Source organism: Triturus cristatus, chromosome 11, assembly GCF_964204655.1.
Source record: "Triturus cristatus chromosome 11, aTriCri1.1, whole genome shotgun sequence".
NCBI lineage: Eukaryota > Metazoa > Chordata > Amphibia > Caudata > Salamandridae > Triturus > Triturus cristatus.
The window spans coordinates 287582101-287609006 of record NC_140594.1 but is presented as its reverse complement, the minus strand read 5'-3'; the positions used below and the strand labels follow the sequence as shown (position 1 = coordinate 287609006).

General features: G+C 48.4%; 1 protein-coding gene across 1 annotated transcript in view; it reads left to right on the top strand.

Moving 5' to 3' along the window:
• The window catches only part of CABP7 (calcium binding protein 7), a 643042-nt gene that overhangs the window by 590877 nt on the left and 25259 nt on the right, over positions 1-26906 (top strand). Inside the window, exon 4 of the mRNA XM_085633488.1 lies at positions 25796-25949. Coding sequence (XP_085489614.1) covers positions 25796-25949 — 154 coding nt within the window. The remainder of the gene's footprint in view (positions 1-25795; positions 25950-26906) is intronic.

Here is a 26906-nt window from a genome sequence, read left to right as displayed (position 1 = left end):
TTATATATTAGAAGATCTCTGGGTGTTCTCTGCAGACTCTGTACTTCAGTCTATAGATGGTAGTTCTAGATCATAGGTGCTGTCATGCTCTGCTCACTGGAAAGGTCCCTCTCCAGTGTCCCCAACCTATCTGTGTATTCTAATAACACCAAAGAACGTATTCCCAAACAACAGCTGCATCTGTATGTTTTGTCTAGTTGCTAGGGCTTGACCAGAACAGAATAACAAGGGACATTGTTGTTTGACCTTGTTCGTAATGTTCAGACTAAATCCCAGGAACCTGCAAAGCGTGAACACAACAGTGGGTTCTCATGTGAAAATATCAAAAGAAGCATTTGCAAAATAAATTCATGTAGTAACATGTGCAAAGCAGCGGACAGTCTGCAGCGTGCTCATGCTAAGTCTGGGAAGACAACAATGTCCCCACGGGCCACGTGGCACTGCCATGAACAGGCAAGCGTTGGATGCATGGCGGTCAGTCCTGATGACTGCCACACGTCCGCCCACCATCATAATATGGCGGGCGGTAAAGTTGGTTACGGTGGCGGGGACACCAACAACGACAGCTTGTCGGTGGCGCTCTCCCCGCCATCGTAATCAGGCCCATTGTCTCTTTTGACAGTCCCTTAACTGGGTAAGCACCCTTTCTCTTTCTTTGTTAATTGCTTTAGGTGTAGGTTTTGGACCTTGGGTTCCTCTGCCCAATGGCCTTCCTCTCTCTTGCTGTGATTTCACAAACATGGTCAGCGAGGGGGCCTAGATGATATTGGCATTGGTGTTTGTTCCATGTAGAGTTAATTCAAAGTGGATAACCCTATTTTTATATTACTTTCTTTTATCTCAGAGTCTGTCACCCTTCGAAAGGCCCATCTTTTCCAAACTGTTCCTGTTGAGAGATCCTGGAACAGCATTCGTTTTTGGTGCTCAAAAATGATGCCTCCCTTTTCCCCTTGTTAATTCAATTAACCTTTCATTCAGCTTATATCTGTGCACAAGTGTCAGTACGTCAGGTGGAATTCTTTTTCTCGTGGAGCCATTGTTTTGTGTGTCATGTGTAATCCAATGGTCGTAGGGTCTTTCTGATTGGGGATTGAGCAAAACAAACTTTGGACATAATGTTCTAGATTTTCCAATTCCTCTGATCCATCCTGGTAATTTTTTCTTCTGATTCTATTTTCTAGATCTTCTAACTTCTCTTGGAGTGTTACATATTTATTCATGTCTGTTTGAGGAATTCATGCCTTTCTGATCTATTATTACCATCTTCTTCTAGTTGCAACACCCTTTCTCTCAGTTCATTAATATCTTTCTGCACCTCCTATGTCCACTGTTAGATCCTTTCAAAGTGTGATGACGTCTTCCTATAGGTCTTTAAAGAACTCCTTCATGAACAGTTTTGTAATAGGCCCCTCACACTTGGGACATGTTCTGGCAATTCTCTCTTTCCTCCCCACTTCAAGCCTGCTTCCTTTTGTGCTAGGGTCTTTACAAAGTCTTAAATTGTATTTTCTCTCTTTCCTTTTGCTATTGGCATATTCTATATTGCTTATTCCATGTACGCCTCTTGTATTGTATCCTTAATATTCACTGGAAGTACCTCAATTTTCATGCTTTGTTACAACCTTGCTTTTGTCATTGTCTTTTTGTATGAAGCCCACTGCTACTCCTTTATAACTGCTTAGGTTTCCTTCCCGTGCTTAAGTTATATTTCCATGGGGAAATGGTTTACCCTCTCACTTAGGTGCACTGCTTGTTGTCAACCACCTTTACCCTTGTTTGCTGGAGTGCCAACTATGGTATCTCAACTCTTAACACGGAGCCCCATTCAACCTACCTGTAGATTAGCTGTTGTCATTATTGATAATTATGCATAGTGGACTTTGTCGCAGGCCCTTCTCCTCTCATTGTGTATCCAGACAGGATACTCCATCACAAATGCTAGAGAGTACCTGCCCGCAAAACTCTCGTCCTATTTAGAATCGTGTTGACCATCAGCTTCCCTTCGGGGGTGGTACACCCTTATCTCGACAGCAGCAGTTCATGAGGCAGTGAGAGTAAGGGACATCACACTGCCTGCCCTATTTAGGGCTGGCAGTCTGATAAACTTTTTTCTGTTCACCACCGCAAATCTTGCGGCCACAAAAATAAAAATAATGACCCCTAAACCCTGGGGGAAAAAACTCCCTGGATGTTGGGTTATTAGCCATTTGTTTATCAAAGACAAACTCCCACTTTAGAGAGAAATAAAAGCACTAAGGGACCAGCACAGAACCCAGATCACAACCCGACCTACCCAGGATCTGGTGGGCAATCTGAGGAGAAGCAAAACAGAAGACAAACTAAACGCTGTACTCAAGGCAACTGCAGTACCAGGTGCATCATCAAGACCAGTGATGGAACACTGCTAAACTACCGGGATCTTGACTTGATACTTAAAAAAGAGAGAGGAAAAAGCAGTGAAAGAGTAAAAGGAGTTAAATAACAGTAAAGTCATGAACTTCCCCAATTAAACGGCAGCTGTACAACAACAACTGTAGGGATAGGGAGGGTAAGAGAAACAGAAGTCGAGTACACCCTCTCGTTTCCTGCAAAGTAACGGCCAATGACAAAAAACACTTTACGAATCTCTTGGACTAGACAGGGATTTATGGTCTGGGGGGAGATAACTGACCGATACAAGCTGTAAAAACAGGAGAGAGCACGGAAAAGAAAGACCTCACCCAGAAAACTGTCACAACAGCAGGCACAAAAAGAGAGGGAGCAAGCGGTGCTAGCAAAGGCTGAATTCCATGATAGACATGCATTTGAGGGTCCAATGGATACTACTGAAGATGAATCTAATACTGAGCCTGAATTGAATCACATCACAGCCCATGCCAGATGTAACTCCAAGATCCGAACAACACAGTTATTGAATGAATTACATTTATTTTATTATAATTGAATAACGATAAACCACGTAGTTGAACAATAAGGTGCTTAACAAAAAACGAGAGATAGGGGGTCCAAGGGAAGTTTAGAGACCGGCAAGGATTGAATCCCCAATTAGTTACTCAGAAACAACAAAGAAATCATTGGGTCTGGGATGCCAGTTGCATTTCAATACCTGGGCCGTGAGTCTACCACATGGACTCAGACATTCTAGATGAAAATATGAAACCTGTAAAGGAGGCCATGAGGAAAAGAGTTGCATTCTGGAGAACGATACCACTATATGTAATGGGGGGTAAAGAGTGTCAAAAATGGTCTTCCTCCAGGGCCTCTTGTATTATTTTGCTAAACTGATGTTTCTGAGGCAAAAAGGTTTATTTCAGGGCCAAGCAAGCTGTGATTAACAATAACAAAGGGCGGTCAAATTTTCTCAAAATACGAGTTATACTATATAGCAGTACAAAGACAATGGCCATCGCCATGGCTAGGTGACTCTGGACAGTGGGGGCAGACACCAGGGTGGGAAGAGTAAGTAAAGAAATGATGAAAATCTTTCTCAGATCGGATACCATACTTTTTACCATGCCATGATTGTTGTAGGTTCTTAGATATTAATGGGCACACTGCCTCAGAAAAAAATGCATGAAGGCACTACATGTGGCCGTAATCCTTCCAGTGGGATTGTCAGGACCACATATTAGAGACAGAACAAGTCAATTAACAATGTCAGCAAGGAACAGCATCAAACTAGTGGGTGATCTCCATGCGAAGGGTGGTATAATAGGATTCCATAATCTGATTCAGTACTATGGCATCCCTACATGACAGTTTCTATTGTATGGGTTACTTATTAAAACAATACAACATATATAGAACACTGCGGCGACTGAGACTTCCACCCACACTGGGTTACACAATGATATGCACACTGGGACAAGGAAGTAAATACATATTGGTGCTATATCGGACACTCCTTGATCCAGCTACATGCTCTCTGGATGGGGTAATAGAAAAGTAGACATTGACAGGATGATTGACAAAGAAAGCTGCAGTTGGATACTGAATGATAACACTGGAGTCTCCGGGCACACATTTGCTTTAAATCGATACAGTTTAACATTGTGAGGCGAACTCGTTATGCAGAACAATTCAATTACAACCAGAGGCCTGCTTGGTGGAACTCTTCCCATGTCCTAAAACCGAGAAAGCATCGAGTAGCTTAGATGATCTTACCTTAGTGAAGGTGAAACAGCAATTCGCAATGGCATAAAAGTCAGCAGAAAGCCCTCACATAATAAAATAGAAATCAGAAGTTCTGAAGCAGGCTGCATGTGAAAGCCAGTTGTTGCAAGTGGAGGCCAAAAGAAGAATGAGACGGCCTCAGACCTGTAATGAGATACCTCTGGCCATATCATGCGAAGTCTTCAGTTCATAGTGGTAATCCTTTTCCAAAATGGACACAGAATACATATATGCAGGTTCCTCTGCAGGGATCATATATAACAGATGACTTATCTTCCTGCTGTAGGGCATTCTTTGGCAATGGTAAAACAAGGAGCAAGGATAGCAGCCAAGAATACAGCAAAGGTGATCAACAAAGAAGACAATCCTTTGAACTCTGACACCTTGCCACTGCCTCAAGGAAGGGCCCAGATCACCCACAATCTTTTTTGCACAGATTTCGATAATGACTGTTTTGATGGAGGGGACACATTTTTTCAACCATATAAGGAGGACAACTGGTATGATGTGCTACATGATTCCTATGGACTGGATACTTCTCTAGACACTGATCTGGTTTCTCCACCTAAGCTGGCTACCTAAGAAAGTGCCTTCTTCACATTAATTCTTGACCTCCAATTGCCCACCGTGGAGGTAAGAAACAATATTCTTACCAAAGTTTTTCAATCTGGACACACTACTACTGAGTCTGCTACCTTTTCAATGAGCCCCTCACAGACATTCATCTTGGGACTTGGACAAAGCCATGTTTCAGTCCAATGGTAAACAGGCAGGTAGCAATGCGCCACCACCCTGCCCTGGGGTGGGGGTGGTTGGCCCGGATTTCCTAGCACAGCACTTGACTCCAGAAAGCTTGGTAGTGCAAGCATCCAGAAGCAGGGTCACCCCCAATGCTTTCCCTTTCACCACACTGGATTGAGAGTCCAAGGGCCTCAAAACCTTTGCCTCAAAATAGATGATTTGCTGCAGGCTAGCTACTTCAGATTGCCTTGGTCAAGCAATGGGACCAGCATGACACTTAGCAGACACAGCTGCATGAAGTCTACGAGCTTCTCCGAGGATGTCAAATCTTCCTTGATGGGCTTGCTCTTTGATGCCTCTCACCTCTTTGGCAAGAAGGCGGCCTCACCACTCAAACTCTTTAAAGACATTAGGGCCACTCTACACTCAATTTCGTGGCCAAGACTGCATACCACAGACAATGTGGACAATAAGGGCAGCGAGCAGTCCAATTCGCTGCTACCCTAGCGGTTGCAACTGCAAAACCTCTTTAGAGTTTACTTTCGGGTACACACCCGCCCTGTCAGAGGCAGGATTCAACATTTTCTTCTAGGGTGTCAAGCCATCACTTCCAACAAGTGGGTTCTGAAAATTGTTCAGCAGGGGTTAAACACTTCCATTTGCATTAACCTCACAAACCTTCCATCATCCTCACAATGGCAGATGGAGGACCATTAGTCCTCCATCTGCCATTTGTCCAAAAACGCCATAGACAGGGTTTAAGCCTCGGAGACAGAAACTGGGTGTTACTCGTGCACATTTCTTCTGCTAAAGGACAGAGGACCTCATCCTGTTTTAGATCTTTGCCCTCTCAACTCCTTCCTGTGGAAGGACAAGTTCAAGATGCTCACTATGGTTCAGTTCTGTCTGCCTATAACCTTGAAAACTAGATATTGGCATTAGACCCATCCTGCTGGTCCATAGGTGCTAACTGCAGTTCACAGTGGGACATGGGCACTTTCAGTTTGGTTCCACCAGTGCCGTTTGGGTGTTCACAAAAGTGCTTGTGGTGATGGTTGTAGCCCATCTTCGAATGTTGGGGGTTCTAGTCTTCTCTTACCTCAATGACTGGCTAATGTAGGCGGGTCCACCTCAGATAGTCATCACCCACCCCTATCTCCTGAGATCTTTGGGGTTCACTATAAACTTGCTGAATGTACACCCAACTCCTTCACAGGAGCTCCTTTTCATTTGAGCTAATCTGGCCATGGTGCAATTGTGTGTCTTCTCCCAAGAAAAGAGAGTCCAGACAATCAGGCTATGATCCCAATGCTTCAGCCTATATCCTGTATCTCCGGGAGAATGACTCTAAGGCTGCCTGCCAAGTGGCTGTAGTGGGATCAGAAGTTCTAGTGGGCACAGCATTAGGGAAATCTCACAGATTGAGTCAACATTTTGGAGGAGACTGCAAATGATCTGCAGTGAAGGCTGTGGGACTGCGATTGGGCCAGTGACACACCACTCTTTCTGTCCTACCCAGAGCTAATAGAGGTGACGAATGCATTGCTTCTGGGTTGGATAGGCCATCTGGGAGAAGTGGAGATCAGAGTCATCTGGTCTCTAGCAAAGGCCTGGCTCCATATCAATCTACCAGAGTTGCGGGCCATCTTCTTGACGTTGAAAGCCTTCCTGCCATCCATCAAAGGGGGGCTATGTAGGTGCCCATAAACAATACCCTCGCCATGTGGTATTGCAACAAGCAGGGCGGTTTGGGTTTGTGGACCCCGTGTCACGAGGTGCTATGCCTCTGGAAGTGGGTGGAACACCAGGTGATTTTCCTGGTGGTACACCACTGGGCATAATTTATAAATGCCAGGCCAGTCAAACTTGGCTGCCGATGCCTAGCAGTTCATAAAATGCAGTTATATCCGGAGGTGGCACAAACTGTGTTCCGCGATTGGGGATAATCTTGGCAACATCTTTTCACCACCACCAAGAACGCACAATGTCAAAATGTCTGCATTCTGGGGTTTCCCAGGCAGCTTTCTTTCAGAGACACATTCTGCCGAAAGTGGAGCTTGGGACTCCTGTATGACTTTCCGCCGCTACCTCTCCTGTCGTGAGTTCTTAAGAAGAGCAGGAATAATCTGGGCCAATTCATACAAGTGGCACCGCACTGGGTCACAGCAGTAAGGTGTTGGGAACTCCTGGGCATGAGCACCTGTCCTCTGATCAGGTTGCTGCTTCAAGAAGATCATCTGTCACAACAGAAGGGCAGCACCTTGCACCCATGCATGCACAATCTTCACCTCTATACTTGGAGATTGAGTGGCAGCAGTTGAATGCATTCGAGCTACCGCCCGAGGCTGTTGATGTCAATTTCGGCAGCCAGGCATCCCTCCACGAAATCTTCATATGCTTTTTGTTGGGCCAATTTTGTGATGTGGTGTGAGACTCACCACATTGACCAACTTCAGGACAAACGTTCCGAAGTTTAGCTTTTCAAGTAATCCCCAGCCCAGCAAAGACTTTCCTTGGGCCCAGTTAAAAGTAATTTTTTCAGCTTTTTTGGCCTTTTTGCTGTTATAAGACAAGCCTTCTTTGTTCAACTCATCTGTTGTGATGCGTTTTTGGAAATGTTTGCAATATAAGTTTCCAGCTGTTTCTTTCATTATGCCCCAGAGGGACGTGAATCTATTCCTCACATTCCTCCTGTGTACACCATTTGAATCTTAACACAACCCTTCATTACGGCTCTCGCCCTACAGCCAGTATTCCTCATCGTCATATCATTGGTGCTTGTGAGTGAGGTGCAGGCCCTATCTGTCAACCCCCCATGTATGAGTTTCTTTCCAGCCAAGTTGGTATTGAAGACCAAAGCCTAATTTCTCCCAAAAGTGGTGACATCTTTTCATGTGGGCCAAAACATCACCCTCCCGGTGTTCTTCGCTCTGCTTCATCCCTCTAAGGAGGAAGATAGTCTCCATTGGTTGATGCTAAAGGAGCTCTTGTCTTTTACATCAATTGACCACTGGGTGGATGATCAGCTCTTCACTGGATTCACTAAAGCAAAAAAGGCAAGGCAGTGCAGAAGAGAACCATCGCTCATTGGATTATTCTCTGTATCAACATCAGCTACGCACTGGCCAAGAGGTAGCTGTTGGAAGGCTTATGGGTTCCTACCACCGGAACCAAGGCTGCTACCACTACATTGAGAGGGCGAGTGCTTGGTCTGGATATTTGCAGACACCTACATGAGTTTTGCTTCATTTGTTCACGAAGCACTACTGCGTGGACAGCCAGGTCTGTTGAGAAGGGCATTTTGCCCGCTCTGTCTTGCTGAACTTTTTGGTCTGAGCCAGTTCATAGACCCACCACTGGGAGCAGGGGCGGCTCCTCTGCTAAGGTGGAAGGGCGTCGACCCACTGCTCTTAGAGCAGGAAAAATAAAATAATAACATTGTCGTTATTATTTTATTTTTCGTAGGGGTTCAGGCTGGGTTAGGGCGGGCGGGGCTGGTGGCACAAGGAGAGGAGTGGTTTGCACACTCCAAATGTGGATAACTGTTTGGCCGTCCAGCTTGGGCCGAGCAAACAGTCATGCGCACTTTGCATGTTCCCCACCAGGCTTTAATGCACAGCCTGGTGAGGAACATGCCCAGGCTCCCATTCCCCACCTGAGCGCTGAACCACAGTGCTCAGACCAATCACAATGTTGCACTGGCTTAGGGGAGGGATCCTGTGTGCTTCCTGGTTCCTGCCACGGAGGGACGACGGGGTAGAGACTTAGCGAGGAGGTAAGTGGTTTTTTTGTTGTCTTTTTTTACCCTCCGCCCCTTCGGTACTCCCTCCTCACCCTTCCACTATCGTTCCCTGCTAGCTGCTACTGACTGGGAGGGTACTGCTTTGGTATGTAATCAAAAGGTGAGGAATCTGAAGTTAGAAGTAACCATCAGAAGAACAAGTTAATTTCCATCCGTAACGATCTTTCTGCTGGCTACTATATCTAACCGCAGATTCCTCACAGAGTCCCATTCCCTCCTTCTCTGAACTGCGCTCTTTTATTAATCTAAACGGGTTCCAAGTATAGAGATCTGCTAATTGGGTCTGTGTTTGGAGCAGCCAACAGTCTAGAAAGCAACGGACGTCAGCGTGCCATAGGTTGCGCTTATATACGGCTTTATACGTCATTTCCGGAGAGGAAGGATGTCAGCGTGGAGCTACATGATGTCACCTATAAGCGTGCAGCTGTACTGCTAAAAGATTTTGAGGATCCATTCTTAAGCATGGGGAACATTCAAAGGGTGAGGAATCTGCAGTTAAATAGAAAACCAACTGGAGAGAGCACTACCAAATGTAAGTAACATGTTCTTTAAACCTGATTCTGTCTTTTTATCCACAGCATCTGAAGGCATAAAATCATCTAGACTGTCATTTTTCCCACCAGTGTAGTCAACATGGAATCCATTTTGAGATTATGCAAAAGGACTGAAAAGGCATTCTACAGCAAATACATCTTCAGCAAAAACTGTGTTGCTCTCAGATGATCCAAATCCTTCCACTCTCGCAAGATTAGTATCAAAAAGTGATTTGCAATTCTCAAAATGCGATTTTTTTCTAATCGCATTTTGAGAATCGCAAACCGCAATGTAAATAAAAAGTTGCAAACAATTTAGCGAATTTGAAATCTGCGATACCGCAAATAGAGAAATCGCAGTTTGAGAATACGCAAACCAATGTGTAAAAAATTTGCAAATTGCGATTCTCAAAAATTCTCAGAATACACTGCGAATCCCGTATTAGCAATTCCTTATTTGCGAATTTGCAAATAAAGAATCGCAAAAATAGGGAATCTGCAATTCAGGTGCAGCTTGATGACATCACACCCAGGAAGTGGGAGTGCCATGCTGCACCTGATTGCCTGAGGCTGAGTCAGAGGCTGTGAGGAGAGGCTGAGAAGTGAGCACAGCATTTCCAAACACCAACAATGGATCCCCAGGAGAAAGAGAAGGACAAGGAAAGGGCCGTGAGAAAGAGAAAGCATAAGTTCAGTAAGAGGGAGCAGGAGGTGCTGATAGAAGAGATGGTAGTCAGCCATGAACTATTATTTGGCAACAAGGCATTCCGTGACCCAGAGTCCAGAAAGAGGAAAATCTGGCTGGATATCCAGGCGAAGGTAAATGCTGTTGGTGTGACCCAGTGCACTGTCGAGGAGCTGAGGAAGAGATGGTACGACATGCGCCAAAGGTCCAAGGAGAAGGTGCAACCAGGCTGGCGAAGGCCAATAAGACTGGTGGGGGAACACCAACTGCAACCGAGTCAACACCCCACGAGGAGTTGGTAGTGTCCACCCTCCTGCCCGAGAGCCCCAGTGGTGTGGCTGACAGACAGCTCCAACACTGAAAACACCAGCCAAGGTAAGATGCATGCCAAATGCAGCCGCACACATCACCATCCCATTCACACGCTCAGGAATGCACCAAACACAAAGTACTCATGCTACTCCGGTCCACTTTTTCCAGCACACACAGAAATGCGTCATGGGAGATGTAATCAGATGCATCACACTGTGGGCAATGAGACACAGCAATGTTGAAGCAGTATGGGAAATCCTGTAAAGGCAAAAAGCGATAGATAGCAGTTAGCCAATACAAATTGAGAAAACTTTATTGAGTGAGAAATGCAGACCATGTCACAAAATCAAAATGTGCATTTTCATCCACAGCACAACCTGGGACACAGGATGACAGTGCAGGAGCTGAGGAGGTGGAACATATGGATGAGCAGGCAGGGCAGGGGGACCCCGACGATACCACAGAGACCACACCTGTCCCACCGAGAAAGCGCACCATTGTGGCACCACTGCCACTTCTTGAGGCAGAAACACAGTCCACAGGGGAGGATGATGCTCAGGCTGAGTCAGGGCAGCGTGCGACACAGGTCCCGGAACAGCACACACTGCAACATAGAGAACAAGGATCCGTGAGACGCAGGTCAAGGGCGAGCACCAGCGCTGCCGCAGATGTTGAAGCCACGATGTTTGCTGGACTGGAGGGCAGCATGCTGAAGATACAGTGCCTGCAACAAAAATCAATGCATTCCATTAACCGGCAGCGGGTCTCAGCCTACGTTACATGGGGGATGGCATCATGGACATGGCAGGTGCTTTCCGAGAACTGTGTGCCACATTGAAGGAGGACCAGGCAGCCAGGCGCAGGGAGAGCCAACGTTCGGACAGCCGTTTGAACACCTACTCCAAGGTGGTGAACCGCCTGTGCACTGCCACGAGCCAGCTGTCACGTCACACCGTGAGCATGCAAGTGGAGATGGTCCACTGCAGCCAGGATGTGGCGAAAGGCCTGGTGCGGATCACCACCGCTGTGGAACAACTGTAGACAGCCAACACGCAGGACCCAAACAGTTCCAACCCATGTGCAGGTCCTGTGCTCACAGCACTTACTGGCCTCAGGGAGTTTTCACGGGGTGATAGCAGTGGCAGGTGGGGTCTCCCAGAGATGCCTGTCACGCTTCTTCTATGCATTCCTAGATGCAATGGTACAGAGGCTACAACATCACATACAATTCCCCAGCACACAACAGGCATTACAGCAAATAAAACTGGACTTCTACCAGATTGCACAATACCCACACGTAATTGGCTGCATAGATGGGACCCATGTGGCCCTCACATCCCCATCAAACAATGAATATGTATTTAGAAATTGAAAATCATATAATTCGCTAACCATACAGGTCATCTGCAATGCCAATCATCAATGATATTTTAGCTAAATACCCAGGCAGTACTCATGACTCTTTTATCTCTGTACATAGTGGGATATACAGACGTCTCAATGCTGGCGAGTTTGGTGAGGTCTACCTGCTAGGTAAATGCATGTCAAACATTCCAACATACAGTACATCACTGGGGTGGGGGACATTGACTCACCTCTCGTTTCCATTCCTGCAGGTGACAGTGCATATGCAGTGCGGGACTTCATCCTGACACCATACCTAAATCCAGCCAATGCAAGGGAGAGGAGATTCAACCGCGCACACAAATCTACGCGCTGTGTAATAGAGCGGACATTTGGGATCCTGAAGACCCATTTCCGCTGCCTGCATAAAAGCGGAGGAGCACTCCAATACAGCCCTGAGACTTGCTGCAAGATTGTGGCTACCTGTACAATGCTCCACAACATAGCTATGAAAAAAGGCATCCCAGTAGAACTAACTGATACTGATACTTCTGATGATGAGGGCCCAGGTACCCCTGGCAGACCAGCAGTTGGAGTTGGGGCAGCTGCCGGACGACAGAGACGGGATGAGATCACACAGAACTATTCCTAGGTGAATAATAATGACATGATGCAAAAGATACTTGGGGGGCGTGGCTTGATGCCAGCGTAAGGAGCAGCGGACCTCGGAGCTCCTCCGTGGCCTCCTCCCATAGCCAGTTATCCTGAGCAGCTGAGGGGGCCCCTGACATTACACCTGGCGGCGGAGGTCCTGGTGCCCACCTGGGGGCAATTTCGGAGTGCTGTGGAGCCGGGGCACACAGAAACCGGTGATTTCGTTCCCGGTTCGCGCTCGGGCGGAGTGGCAGACAAAATGGCGGCCGCACCTCGTCACCAAGGTCGGAGCGGCTAGAGATGCCCCGCCGAGTTGAGGGAGCCTACTGAATGGTGGAGTGCAGCCTGATTTTATGAGGACAGCGAGCGGTGGCAAGTGAGAGCAGACGCAATTGAATTCAAGGTGCGGTGAGGTTTGAGACACGCTCAGCGGAGGCCGCCTGACCCTAAAGTGGTGGTGCGCGATGCTTCAGGTGGGTCGAGACGCTGAACCGGGCCGCCGAGAGAGAGCAGCAATTGAGGTCTCCTGCGCAGGCAGTCACACTCTGGCCCTGGCGCTTGGTCTTGGATGGGACTCTTGGTGCTGGGGAGCGGAGCAGGTGAGGAGCCTTCATATTGGCGAGTGCATGCGACTGTGGTGAATCCTCCGGGGGAGGAACACGTGGAGACCAGTGATCATCATGGAGGACAGAAGCCTGCGCTTAAAAGGGGGCTGAGAACCGCACAACTATAGCGCCAACTGCATGCCCTCCCGAGAGCTGGGGACTACTACTCTGGATGTTTGGGGTGGCTGTGTAGCTCCGAGCCCGGGCGCTGCCATGGGGAGCGGCAGGGAGGATGCTGTTGCGCTGCTGCCTGATCACTGCCCCTGACTGGGAGCTGGAGCTGTACTGTTGCCCTACTTGGAGTTGCAGAGGCTCTGAGTATCTACTGGTTGGTCTTGTGTGCTCGGGGCGACTGCCTGCATGAGGCTGTGACGGTCGGGAGGAGCGAGACCAGTCCACCTTTCTACGGGAGAGCCAGAGGATCGTGGGAGTGCGCACCCTACAATCTGGGGGGGAGATGTACACTCGGTTCCCCTTCTGAGCTGGCGAACCTGAATAGAACGCTCTGTTGTGTAACGCCAAGGAAACAACCGGGTGCGCCGGGGTATGTCTATCGACTTTGCCAGTGCACACTGCCTATACTGACCTCTCCTGACCCCCCCTGTGCTCCCCCACTGGAGGTCCAGTGTGCCCCACCGCAACCAGTTCGAATGTGCCGAACATCTCGCCGGAAGGGCTTCACGGCCTTGCATGTAGAAACCACGGGGCGACAATCAGATGAAGAGGAGGACTAGGCGGAACAGCGGAGAGACGAAGCAGCAGAGGGCCCCACGTTGGTGGACATCATGCAGACCATCATCTCCTCGAGGGAAGCTTTGGAGACCAAGATGGACGCCATAGGGGTAGACCTCAACCTCCTGAAGGATGACCACCGCAAGCTCAAGGAGCGGGTGAAAGTTATTAACACGACCCTGGCGGAGGTTCCAGACGCAATCTCTACCCTGCAGTGCTCTCTGAAAGTGGTGGAAGAGAGGGTCAGGATCTTGGAGGTGAGAGCAGAGGACAGCGAGGGGCGCTCTCGTAGGAACAATCTGCGCATAGTGGGGGTCCCAGAACGAGAGGAAGGAGACAACGCTGTTCGGTATCTGGAGAATTGGCTTCGGACCGAGGTTGCCCCGGAAGGGCTCTCCCCCTTCTTCGCCCTTGAACGCGCGCACAGGATCCCAGCCAGACCTCCAAAGCCGGGCACACCCCCGCGTCCGCTGATCGTGTGATTACTCCACTACCGCGGCCAAGACCACATCTTGCAACGGGCGCAAGGAAAGCAGAACCTCCAAATCGCGAATGCTAGGGTGATGATCTTCCCGGATGTCACCAGGGAGGTACAGAGACAGCGCGCTTCCTTTCTCGCACTGAAGCGGAAACTCTGACAGTTGCGATTGCCGTACGCCATGTTGTTCCCCGCGTGCCTCAGAGTAGTGGATGGGGCGACTACTCATGTTTTTCACCACACCACAAGATGCATGGCAGTGGCTGGAGGCGCGAAAACCGGGATCGGGGGGTGCTTCTCCGGCGGGCACAGCGGAACGCAGATCACCTGAGCCTTTGCGGTCACAGAGATCCATGACCCTGCCGGGACTCCAACTTGGAAGGGATAGGGCGGTGAGGGCGGTTTCGGAGATCAGCCGCGGTGCAACTAGCCCTTGCTCCACTGTTGCTAGCCGTGATGTAGGTGGGCTTGGGACTTCTCCTGCCGGCAGCACAAGCGGGGACTCCGAACCTGAACTCCCTGTGGTCACACCCCAGACGGCAGACCTCTTCATGTGAAATGGATCCAGGATGTTGGGCGCGTGCGGCCCGAGCTGGCGCTAGGGAGCAGCTACTGGTCGGACTGAACTCTGGGGGCGGAAGTGGTGTGCCCCCTGTCATGACCGATACCTAGGTCCCCTTCTGCCTGCTATGGGTGGGGGGTTGACCGGGGGGGCTCTGGGTCCTATTGAGTCAGCACACGCCTCACAGCGTTTAGTGACCTGTTGATCGTTGCATTAGTTTGGATGGGAGCTAGTTTGAATGTACCTATCCTGGGGAGTGGGTGTCGGGGAGTTTCATGGGGTTGGGGGGGTTACACAGGGGGTTGGCATGTCGCTGAGATGGGGCAGGAGGGAAGACCACTGCGATTCCAGATATGGGTTCCACCGTAGGTCTTAAATGTATGTCATGGAATGTCAGGGGCATGCACACTATGATACGCCGGCACAAGAATCACGCATATTTGGTGAGGAGAGGGGTACAGATTGCTATGCTGCAGGAAACGCATTTAACACAGGCGGAGGGGGCGGCGCTACAGCGTAGATGGAGGGGGCAGTTGTTCCACACCTCATACTCGGCCTTTTCCAGGGGCACATTGATTTGGATACGAACGGGGGTCCGGTTTCAGAGCGTTAGGCAGCTGATTGACCCAGATGGTAGATATGTAGTGGTGGCGGGGCGGCTGGACGGTAGGGATATAGTGCTGGGGAGCCTCTATGCCTCCAACGTAGCTCAAGCTGGCTTCTTCGAGAACCTCTCTGGGAAGCTGGCTCCCCTATTGACGGGTTCAGTGCTGTTGGGGGGGACTTTAATTGTATTGCTGATGTGGACCTGGATCGCTCTCACCCACCTCTTCCAGAGGCTCCCGTGCACAGGCTTACAGCGACTAGGCGGGCGTGGCAGTGGGGACTGATATTATTCTGCGTTTGTAGATGCCCTGGCCCGAAGTTGGTCGTAGTATATAACAAAGCACGGCGGGAGGGTTGCCTTCCTGCCTCCACGCGGGAAGCAATCATTGTGCCTCTCCTTAAACCGGGTAGGCCGCCCTGGGACCGGAATGCATACAGACCGCTTGCCATGCTTAACCTGGACTATAAGATACTGAGTTGAATCCTCGCTAGTCGGCTAATGGCCCACATGTCAAGGTTAGTCCACGTGGACCAGGCGGGTTTTATCCCGGCAAGGAACACGGCGATGAACATAGGGAGATTACTGCGTGTCCTGTGGGCGGACACCTATTGTGGGGAGGAGGCTTGTATCTTTGCGGTTGATATCGAGAAGGCCTTCGATAGTTTAGAATGGCCATATCTTTTCGTGGTCCTGAGGGCGTTCGGCCTAGGAGAGCGCTTCGTGGAATGGACAGCAATCGTGTATAATAACTCCACTGCCAGGGTCCGAACGGGAGGGCTGATCTCTGCTGCTTGCAATGTGGGTAGGGGGACGAGGCAGGGTTGCCCGCTGTCACCCCTGCTCTTTGCTCTGGCAATGGAGCCAATGGCTGTTCAGGCCCGATCGGGACGTCACTACCAGGGGTTAGTAGTGGAGGGACACTTGCAACACATAGCGCTGTATGCTGACGATCTACTACTCTTTCTGGCCGACTCGGAGGAGCCAAGGGACTGCCGCAGGGCTTCGTGTGAACTGGTCCAAGTCCTGTCTTTTCCCAACTCGCCAAGGCAGGGATGATACGCAGACGGCGGAGGGGGTCCCATGGGAGACTAGCTGCTTGCCTTACCTTGGAACCCAGATCTATCACAACCCTAGTGACATGCTGGAGGGTAATATAGGGCGGGCCATACGTAAGGCCAAGGCCTGTTTTGAGTTTTGGGGACAGCTCCCGCTATCGGTAGCGGGCAGGGTTGCCTTGGTAAAAATGGTCACACTACCCAGGTTCCTCTATTTTTTTGGGACGCTTCCGATCTGGATCCCAACCCAGGAGTTCGCGCAGCTCAACACATTGCTCACAGGATTCTTGTGGGGCGCGGGGAGTCGGAGGGTGGCCCTGATCACCATGCAGCGACCCAAGGCAGAGGGAGGATTTGCCTTGCCGGATCTAGAGGCATATTACCATGCAGCGCAGTTACAATGGTTCACTAAGTGGGTAGCTTGTCGAATTAGGCACCGAGGAGCCTGGTGGGCCGGACCCTCCCTTGGCGCTACTATCCCGGGTGCTGCTGCGCTTGCCCATAAGGAATAGGGTGCTCCCGACTGACTTACAGATGGTGCGCAAGTGCTGGAACCCTTTGGCCAGGCGTGCGGGCATGTGCACCCCCTATACTCCAGAGATCCCGCTGGTGATAAGTGAGGCCCTACCACACGGAGGTGATTGAGGTAGACTACGGGACTGGGAGGAGACGGGGATACTTACAGTAGGAGACCTATTTGAAGATGGCAACCTTCTTCCTTTAAATGAGCTGGTGGAGCGCCATGACCTACCACGCAGGGACTTCCTGCTTCATGCCGCACTGACAGCAGCCATTAGGAAACACTGGCGGGAGGGGATGGTGGAGCCTCAGAGCTTACTGGCATACCAATATGTCATAATGGCGGCGGGAACGTTTAAGGCGGTCACGTGTCTCTACAGGCGGATTACCCACAGCCTGCGAAAGCCATTGTTGGCCCTGCGTCTCAAGTGGGAAGAAGATTTGGGAGAGCCCATTGGGGAAAAGCCATGGGAGGAGTTGGTAGAACGGGCCTGGAAGTGTTCCAGCAACGCCCGTTTCCAGCTAATCCACTTCTATGTGCTGCATAGGGCTTACCTTACCCTGGGCAAGGTGAATGAATACTTCGGGGTTTCAGCAGCGTTGCCACGGTGCAACCTAGAGGGGCGGGGTTCCTCCACATGCTTTGGGATTGTCCGCTTCTGGGAGAGTTCTGGCGGGGAGTGACGTCTGAGTTGGCGGCCGCAACAGAAAGAGGGGTAGCGCAGACACCGAGTTGTTGTTTGTTGCATTGGTTTCCACATACTGCCAAGACCAAAATCACTGGCAAGTTTATTGACCTGGAGCTGGTCTTGGCCCAGAGGGAGATCACCTGCCACTGGAAGTCAAGGACGGGCCCCAACTTAGCATGATGGACTAGGGAGTTAGTGAAATGGGCAAAGGCGGAGGGGAGCTGCAGGTTGCGCATGGCCGCCCGCACTGGGAGTGAAAAATCTCTGGAGATGGCGCGAGCGTGGGTTGCATTGGTGGAGCTGGTAAAACATCCGCCTGGAGATACAGAGGGCTCTCCTGGCCGGGGGGAGTTAGCAGCAGATAATTAAGGTTGGGTGGCACTGATTGTGCAGAGAGCAGGGCGCAGATACGGCGGGGTGATCTTGGGTGAATACTTGTCCCTCACACTGACATTTGCGGTTCGGAATGCATGAACTGTGGAATATCACTGCCCTGCTCACAGATTCAGCACTGAACCTTTTCTTAACTCAGGGCATGCCGGGGGGGGGAGGGAAGAGTGGGAGAGGGGGTTAGTTGGGATTGGGGGGAGAGGGGGGTTGTTTGAGTTGCAAGCTATAGCTGTTGGCCGGAGAGATACCAACTAATAGATCTCGCTGACTTCTGCAAGACGGAAGAAGGGGTGCCGGGGATTATCCCCCAATTAGATCACATTCCCCCATGTTAGGAGAGGGTTCCTTTTCTCCTTTGCTTGCAGATGATTGTTGATGCACCATGGAACTGTAATATCCTGCTAAGTATTAAGTTTGTATTCAATCTGTCCACTTGCAGCCTTCTTTGGGTATGTTTTTGTGCCTATGTTTTTTGGATAACTCAATAAAATTTGTTTTAAAAAACAAAATGATGCAAAAGATATTTTGTTGCAGGTCTGTGTTTATTCAAACCCTAAGCTGCAGGATAATATTTTGTCACAGAGCCTGACAGACTCCATGAGTGTCGCTATACGTAGCACATATTATGGCCACAGTGCAGGTATGTATGCAAGTCAGGAGTCCGGTTTGAATGGGTTGCTTCACCCATTTGCTTGACTCAGTGATGGCAGTTCATCCCCTCCTGGAACGTCCTTCTGCTGCCCGCTCTGGGGGCTGACTGCCCTTCCTTGACTCCTCAGGTGTTGCACCCTGTCTCCCACTGCACCATCTTGTTTCGGGCACTGGTGGGGTTATGCTGCTCCTGCTGGACAACTCCTCGCACTCCCCTGAGCCCAAGAGTGCTGTGCCACCTGTGTTGGCTGTCTTCAGTTGTTCCACAGCGGTGGTGATCCGCACCAGGCCTTTCGCCACATCCTGGCTGCAGTGGGCCATCTCCACTTGCATGCTCACGGTGCAACGTGACAGCTGGCTCGTGGCAGTGCACATGCGGTTCACCGCCTTGGTGTAGGTGTTCAACCGGCTGTCCAAACGTTGGCTCACCCTGCGCCTGGCTGCCTGGTCCTTCTTCAATGTGGCACACAGTTCTCGGATAGCACCTGCCATATCCATGATGCCATCCCCCATGTAACGTAGGCTGATGTTCTCTGAGACCAGCTGCCGGTTAATGGAACGCATTGATTTTTGTTGCAGGCGCTGTATCTTCAGCATGCTGCCCTCCAGTCCAGCAAACACCGTGTTTTCATCATCTGCGGCAACGCTGGTGCTCGCCCTTAGCCTGCGTCTCACGGATCCTTTCTCTCTATGTTGCAGTGTGTGCTGTTCCGGGACCTGTGTTGCACTCTGCCGTGACTCAGCCTGAGCATCATCCTCCCCTGTGGACTGTGTTTCTGCCTCAAGAAGTGGCATAGGGGCGACAATGGTGCACTTTCTCGGTGGGACAGGTGTGGTCTCTGTGGTATCGTCGGGGTCCCCCTGCCCTGCCTCCTCATCCATAGGTTCCACCTCCTCAGCTCCTGCACTGTCATCCTGTGTCCCAGGTTGTGCTGTGGATGAAAAGGCACATTTTGATTTTGTGACATGGTCGCATTTCTCACTCAATAAAGTTTTCTCAATTTATATTGGCTAACTGCTATCTATCTCTTTTTGCCTTTACAGGATTTCCCATACTGCTTCAAAAGTGCTGTTTCTCATTGCCCCACTGTGTGATGCATCTGACTACATTGCCCATGATGCATTGCTGTGTGTGCTGGAAAAAGTGGACCGGAATAGCATGAGTAGTTTGTGTTTGATGCATTCCTGAGTGTGTGAATGGGATGGTGATATGTGCGGCTGCATTTGGCATGCATCTGATCTTGGCTGGTGTTTGCAGGGTTTTAGCTGTCTATGTCAGCCACACCACTGATGCTCTCGGGCAGGAGGGTGGACTCCACCAACTCCTTATGGGGTGTTGACTCGGTTGCAGTTGGTGTTCCCCACCAGTCTTCTTGGCCTCCGCCAGCCTGGTTGCCACCTTCTCCTTGGACCTTTGGCACATGTCGTACCATCTCTTCCTCAGCTCCTGAACAGTGCACTAGGTCACACCAACAGCATTTACCTTCGCCTGGATGTCCAGCCAGATTTTCCTCTTTCTGGACTCTGGGATACGGAATGCCTTTTTGCCAAATAATAGTTCATGGCTGATTACCATCGCCTCTATCATCACCTCCTGCTCCCTCTCGCTGAACTTATGCTTTCTCTTTCTCACTGCCCCCTCCTTGTCCTTCTCTTTCTCCTGGGTATCCATTGTTGGTGTTTGGAAATGCTGTGCACACTTCTCTGCCTCTCCTCACAGCCTCTAACTCAGCCTCAGGCAATCAGGTGCAGCATGGCATTCCCACTTCCTGGGTGTGATGTCATCAAGCTGCACCTGAATTGCAGATTCCCTATTTTTGTGATTTTTTATTTTCGAATTCGCAAATAAGGACTCGCTAATATGGGATTCGCAGTGTATTCTGAGAATTTTTGAGAATCGCAATTTTTCATACATTGGTTTGCGTATTCTCAAACTGTGATTTCTCTATTTGCCATTTGTGCAGGCTGCATATCGCAGATTGCGAATTCGCAAGAGAAATTCGCAGATTTCGGGCCTCGTAAAATAAGAAATCGCTAAAATTGCGATTTTCTATTTTGCGTAGCAATAATGTGTCATACATAGAGATTGTCTATTTGGCGATCGCAAACACAGTTTTTTGCGATTCGCAGTGTTTGCGATCGCAAATTAGTTTCATACACCTGCCCCCTAATCTCACCATGTAGAGGCAGAGCAGGACAAGAGGAACCTTCACATTGCAGAAGAAAAGTTGAAAATACACCCTCTAAAATCTCTACTGCCAGGAATCCCAGATTACACCTCAGATGGGTTAAAAGGTGCTCCATTTCCTCTTCCTCAGATGCTTTGCCTTGGTAGAAGAACCTGCTATCTCTAGAGAAGAGGAATAAGATAAGGAGTCATCTCCCTCATGCCGATGTTTATTTCGCCCTCTGTTCTCCGTTTCAGATTCCAATGCACTAGCAAATGCTGCCTCAATTAGTCCCTCAATGTTGGGATCATCAGAGTCCCTGGTCTCTGCACTGGTCTGGTAGAGGAAGATAATCTCCTGGATTATCTGTATATTCTGGAACTCTTTTCCCCTGAGGAAAATGCATCAAGCTGTCAACCTTTACGTGTTTTTTACCCTTCATGGTCAACACTGTAATGAACCACCCTCAGTAACCTCCAGGAGGAACGTATATGTAGAAACAATAGACAAATAGACATTTCCAACACTCCTTTGGCTAGATCTCGATGAGCCAACAGGGGTCGATATGCAAAACATATTCAAACCTAGTTGATCAAACATAAGTAGTTACTCTACTACTCACAAGCTGCTGTGCAACACGGCTTAAAGTTGAGGAAAAAGTGCTATGATGCGGCCAGCATTGACAGCGGCACAGTGCTGTTTAGGTTTCGCTGAGCCAGCGCATGCGCTGCTCTGCGAGACATTTACTGCACGGGTTTCCAATGTGCTGCCACAGGCTTTTGCTGGCCTAAAGCTGGCGTGCACGTGAGCGTGCACGTGCGCAGCAGCCATATGTCTTTCACAACACAATTCACGCTTCTTTTGATCGCAATCGCGATCACTTTCGCGGGTCGCACGTCCACACGGACGCGCGGCCAATGCTTGTTTATTTATTATCTTAAAGTCTATGTTTGAAACCGGATATTTGCTTTTGCCTGAGTTGTATCTCTGCCGTTCATAGAGGACAACTGCTTTGATACTGGCGCTGCTGTCTTTAGTCTTGTTGTGTCACTAGCTTGAACAGTGGCTGATTACGTTTTATGGGACTTACTAATCATTTTTGTGATACAACAGGAGAAACTGTCAGTGCCTTTTCTGGAGGACAACCAGGCAGAGGCCAGGCCTGAGACCAGTGGCGGTTCTTTGCTTCCTCCTTTCCTCAGACTTTTTGACCTTTTTGCCCCGCTGGCCGGCGATTTAATAAGTGCAAACCCCTCCTTCACACGTTCATGGCATCGTGTGACTCTTCAGTTTTGCCGCCTCCTGTGTTCTCTTGACAGCTTGCTTTTTAATACACGTGACACGCGAGTGGCTGAGGACCCAGAAACGAAATGTCAGCATTCTGGCTTTGCAGACTTGACGCGTCTCCGCCCGCCTCCGGAGACTAGCTGTCAGTCGGGCTTTGGGCTCCGCGCTCCCTCCCGCCGACCCGGCGCCGCGCGCTCTTCCTTGCAGGGGTTTCTGGCGTGTGTGCTCTGATCAGAGATGATGAAGGCGCGGATTCTCTGTCTGATAGTCCCGTGGTTTGGAGAGGGGGGGGCATTGATGGCTAGAATGTCGCCAGGGTTTTGATAGTAAGAGATCCCCTGGTTGGCCAGCTGCCATTAGCTGATACAGAATGAGCCCCACTATGAAAGCGTGGGTGTTGTGCAAGTGCAGGCTGCCACATGTGAATATTGATTCCATGCTGTTATTGATAATGTTGTACCATGGGCGTCCGCAGAAATGTTTCCTGGTGGGGGGCAACATTTTAACTTCACCATCCTCCGACATGATTGAGCACAAGTATTAAATACATTCTAAACAAGCATTGGCATAGCCAATAGGTCTCGCCTTTGGGACATTATAAGTGTTTAGTTATCCAGCACAATATCCTTGGTGCAACAACATCAAGTGTTGCATGGGTAAACACTTATAAGGTCCCAAGGGCGAGACCTATTGGCTATGTCAATGCTTGTTATTAAGAACTCTTGAAGCGGCAGATGCTCATTTTTGTATCCGAGTTCAAAACATTGGAACAACCTGCCACTACCACCGAGAATGGTACTGGAAGAACAACGTTTTAGAAAACATCTCAAGCCCCACTTACTCGAGTAGTTTGCATATTTAGTAGGCACTATGCGACAGACATGATATTTAGCACTGGGAGAAATGTTGGGTAGCCATGCTCTTTATACATTCCTTGTATAGTACACTATAGTATAGAAGAAGAAATAGAACCTGAACGACATTGCAAGGCGTGGACAGACAATTAATTTGAATCAATCTGTGCTCCACTGAAAGGGACGGAGGTGATGCTTGGCCTGCACTGGCCAATTAGGAGTCAGCAAAGAAGAGCAAAACAGAGCCTAGACTGGTAAGCAATGAGTTGTCTCTAACCCCTTTACTGTACACAATATGTCTCACAAGGGAGGCTGTTGCAAGCTCGACCTAAAAAAAAGACACTGCTCCACAATAATTTCACATAGCATTTGTGGTGCTCCATTCAGTTTGTGCTGTACCGACATGTTGCAACAATTGCAGGCTTCATTCTACCACTAAAAGTCCCACAAAGAGAGGTAAGAGGTAAAACAAACATCTAAGGGCCCGAATAAGAATCCATGAGATATGGAAACTAAAACTGATGTTCCGTCCCCTGAACTTCAGAAAGATCTGTCGAAAAAAGACAAAAGAGGTGGTGCAGAAAATGGGTGAATAAAGTGTGGGAGGAGATAAACTCATCATTGGGTTATGACTGTTAGGAAGGAAGTAATAGCATAAATTACTCAGGAAATATTTTGCTCACTGAATTACCCATTTTATATAAGCAACTCAACTCTGGATGGAGAAGGCCATCTACAACAGCACCACCAGCTGTCAGTGATATCTTGGGAAATCAGAAGAAAAAAAAGCCTTCAATTGACTGGGTAAACAGACCACAAACAGTTATTTTAATGCCTGCCGTGAAACATCACGTAGAAAGTTCAGACTACTTGTGAAATACCTTATATTGTACAGTACTTCACTATAGGCAATAGGCAATCACTGACTAAATAGAGCTGTGTGGCTACCTTGTGGAAACAGAAACAGGCTCAATGTTTAAAGGTCAGATTCAGAAAAAGGAGAACAACAAGTATTATTCCAACTATTGCACATACAACAACGGTTTCAAAGACAGTCATTAAGAATTCCTTGGTAAATCAGAAAAAGAACCGCTTCCTTATCATAAGGGAGCTAAGAAAACAAAGTACAGACGACTAAAAAATGCGGTCTGCCTGTCACCATGTAAAAATGGTGCATGAAACGGCACTACCCAAAAAACACACAGCTTGTAAACTGCAATTACTACAGTTGGGATCCCTGTACTTTGTTATATACTCAGCGTGATTGCCAATACTAGTTATACTTGTCATGCTAATCTTGCATTTTTTATTTTACCGTGTGACTGATTTAGATAGGCCAAGTGTAAGTTGACTGCCCAGGTACAGGATTGTGATTGTGTTGTTTGCTGTATGACAGGGGTGTTACAATGTCACACACTTGGCCACAGTGACCTCAGTTTACCTATGTGCAGTAGTTGAAATAGAATGGGGTTGTCTAAGATTTTCAGATTTCTACTGGTGTGCTGCTGTTATGCTGTATTAGGTTTTATTTCGCTATTCTTATTATCAACCGCATACGGTGATTGTTATAAGCAAGGCAAGATTGTACTTGGCAGCTAAATAATAGGCTTGGCTTGGTAGGTTTCTGTAGTTTTGAATATTCCCATTATCTCAAGCATGAAACTGTAATGTACACATGGTGCAGCTGTAGCATTGTAAGCTTGACTGCCCTCTGTATTTTATATATATATATATATATATATATATATATATATATATATATATATATATATATATACACACACACACATACACACACACAGACACGCATCTTTTTTTACTTGTATGGTCCGGGTGTGAGCTGCCCTTCATTGTAATATATATATTTGTAGCCTGAGGTACAGGGAACTAGCTTTAATGTATTGTCTCTCGTTTACAAGTGGCTAGATAATCAGCTTGGAATCCTTTTAATAATATGGGGCCACATGTATCATTATTTCAAATAGCGATTACCTAATTGTGATTATTTGCAAATCGCAATTAGGTAACCGCTATTTGAATGTATGAAACGCCATGAGTTTCATTTAGAGTTTCCTAATGGGTCGCAAATCGACCTACCTCATTAATATTAATGGGGCAGGTCGCAATTTGCGACCCATTAGGAATCGTCAAAATCATAGGGATGGTAGCCTGCTGTGGGTCAGCAGACCACCATGTCTTTGATTGCTTTTAAATAAAGCAATCATTGTTTTCCTTTAAAGAAAATGGGCTGTAGTTAAAAAAGAAAAGTGAAATCTTTTCTTTTTTTAAGAGTAGGCAGTAGTCCATGGGATAACTGTCTGCTCTTAAGAAACATTTTTACGAACATTCACAAAGGGGAAGGGCTCCCCGAGGAACCCCTCTCCGTTTGCGAATGGGTTACCACCTACTTGAAGTAGTTGGTAAATACAAATGTTTTGCAGCCGCATTTTGGTCACAAACCATTCCTACATACCGCTGCCATTCAGTATTAGGAAGGGGCACCCTAACCTCGCCCCTTCCTAATTCGAATCGGTATGTATTAGCAATTCCAAACTTCGATTTGGTGACATGTTACCGAATCGTAAATTGTGTGTTTTCTGTGTGTGGCTATGCTGCTTCCAGTATCATGATTGTAGGGTGCACTGCTATAAAATGGCATAGGACGTCTAAGGTGCCTATGTCTGGTGTTTGACTAGAATCATGAAGTCCTGAGTAAGCCATTCTAGATATTAGGTGTGGCACCCGGTGGTGTATAATGTAGTAGGAGCCATCTGTGTGCACTGTCACTGGATGAGTATGTAGTGATAGGCATTGGCATTCTGCCCGTGGGACACAGGTGTATGAATGCAGCATGTCAGGTGTTGGAGAGGCATGGGATAGAAGTGTAACGGGTTGTTCTCCTCTTCAGCGTGACAGGCATGTGACAGGCGTGTAACGGCTGTTCTCCTCCTCAGTGTGACATGCAGAAGCTGACAGTGGATGAATTGAAGCGGTTGCTTTATGATACTTTCTGTGAGCATCTATCCATGCGGGACATCGAAAATATCATCCAGACGGAAGAAAAGAGCAACCTGGAGAATCCCGAGTCTTGCCCAGTGGACGTCGAAAGTAAGTAACATCAGCACACACACACACACACACACACACACACACACACAATCTGCACCTCTCAGTGGCCTAGCCCTGGAAATATAATTTTCCAAGCCTCGTCCAACCCTGCTACCATTAAACATTATTTATTATATAACGGCTACGTTCCACCATGGATATCAAAGATGGACATAATATGTGACGCATTTAACACACAAACATTAAAATTAACCCAAGCAAAGAAAAACCCAATCACCAAACCCTCCCTTTTGTATCCTGTGTACGTAGACCATAAATTACACCTTAACATTAAAATCCACCTTATACCTGTTTGGACTATAGTAGACACCAATCCATGCCCCATTACTTACTCAGTGGGCAGAAAGGGAAACCATGACTATTATACCAGTTTAAAACAAAGAGAGAAACCATGAGCGTATGGAGAGAAAGAGAGAGCGAGCAGCAGATCATGCAATCCTTACCCATTTCAAAAAGGCGAAGGTGGTTTAAATCAGGAACTGTGGAACAGAGGCGAAGAAAGTTTAAATCAGGAGCTGTGGAACTATTTCAGAAGATGGTCAACCTGACCCATAGTATCACCACGGGCTCTTCTGAGTAGCCAGGTGTTATAAGGTCCCGGATTGGCAGGTCTGATAACACTAGACCAGGCACATGGGCCTGGAATCATTTAACCTAAACCTGGATGCAGAGCAACAGAGGCTGAAGGCAGATGCTGTGCCCGGCCGCACTGACCTGGCACCAGCACAGTGGGGAGTGCTGTAAATGTTTCCCCAGCTCTCTCTTCTGCTCTGCTCTCCCCTACCATCCGTTCCAATTGAATCTCTTGCATCCATTACCCATCATCTTACCTCCTTGTCTCAGTCCTCACAAAGGTGAGGAGTTCAACCTCCCAGACAAGTCTTTCTCTTACTACTGTAACTCACTTTCCCCTCTAACCTCCAATTTATACTTGCT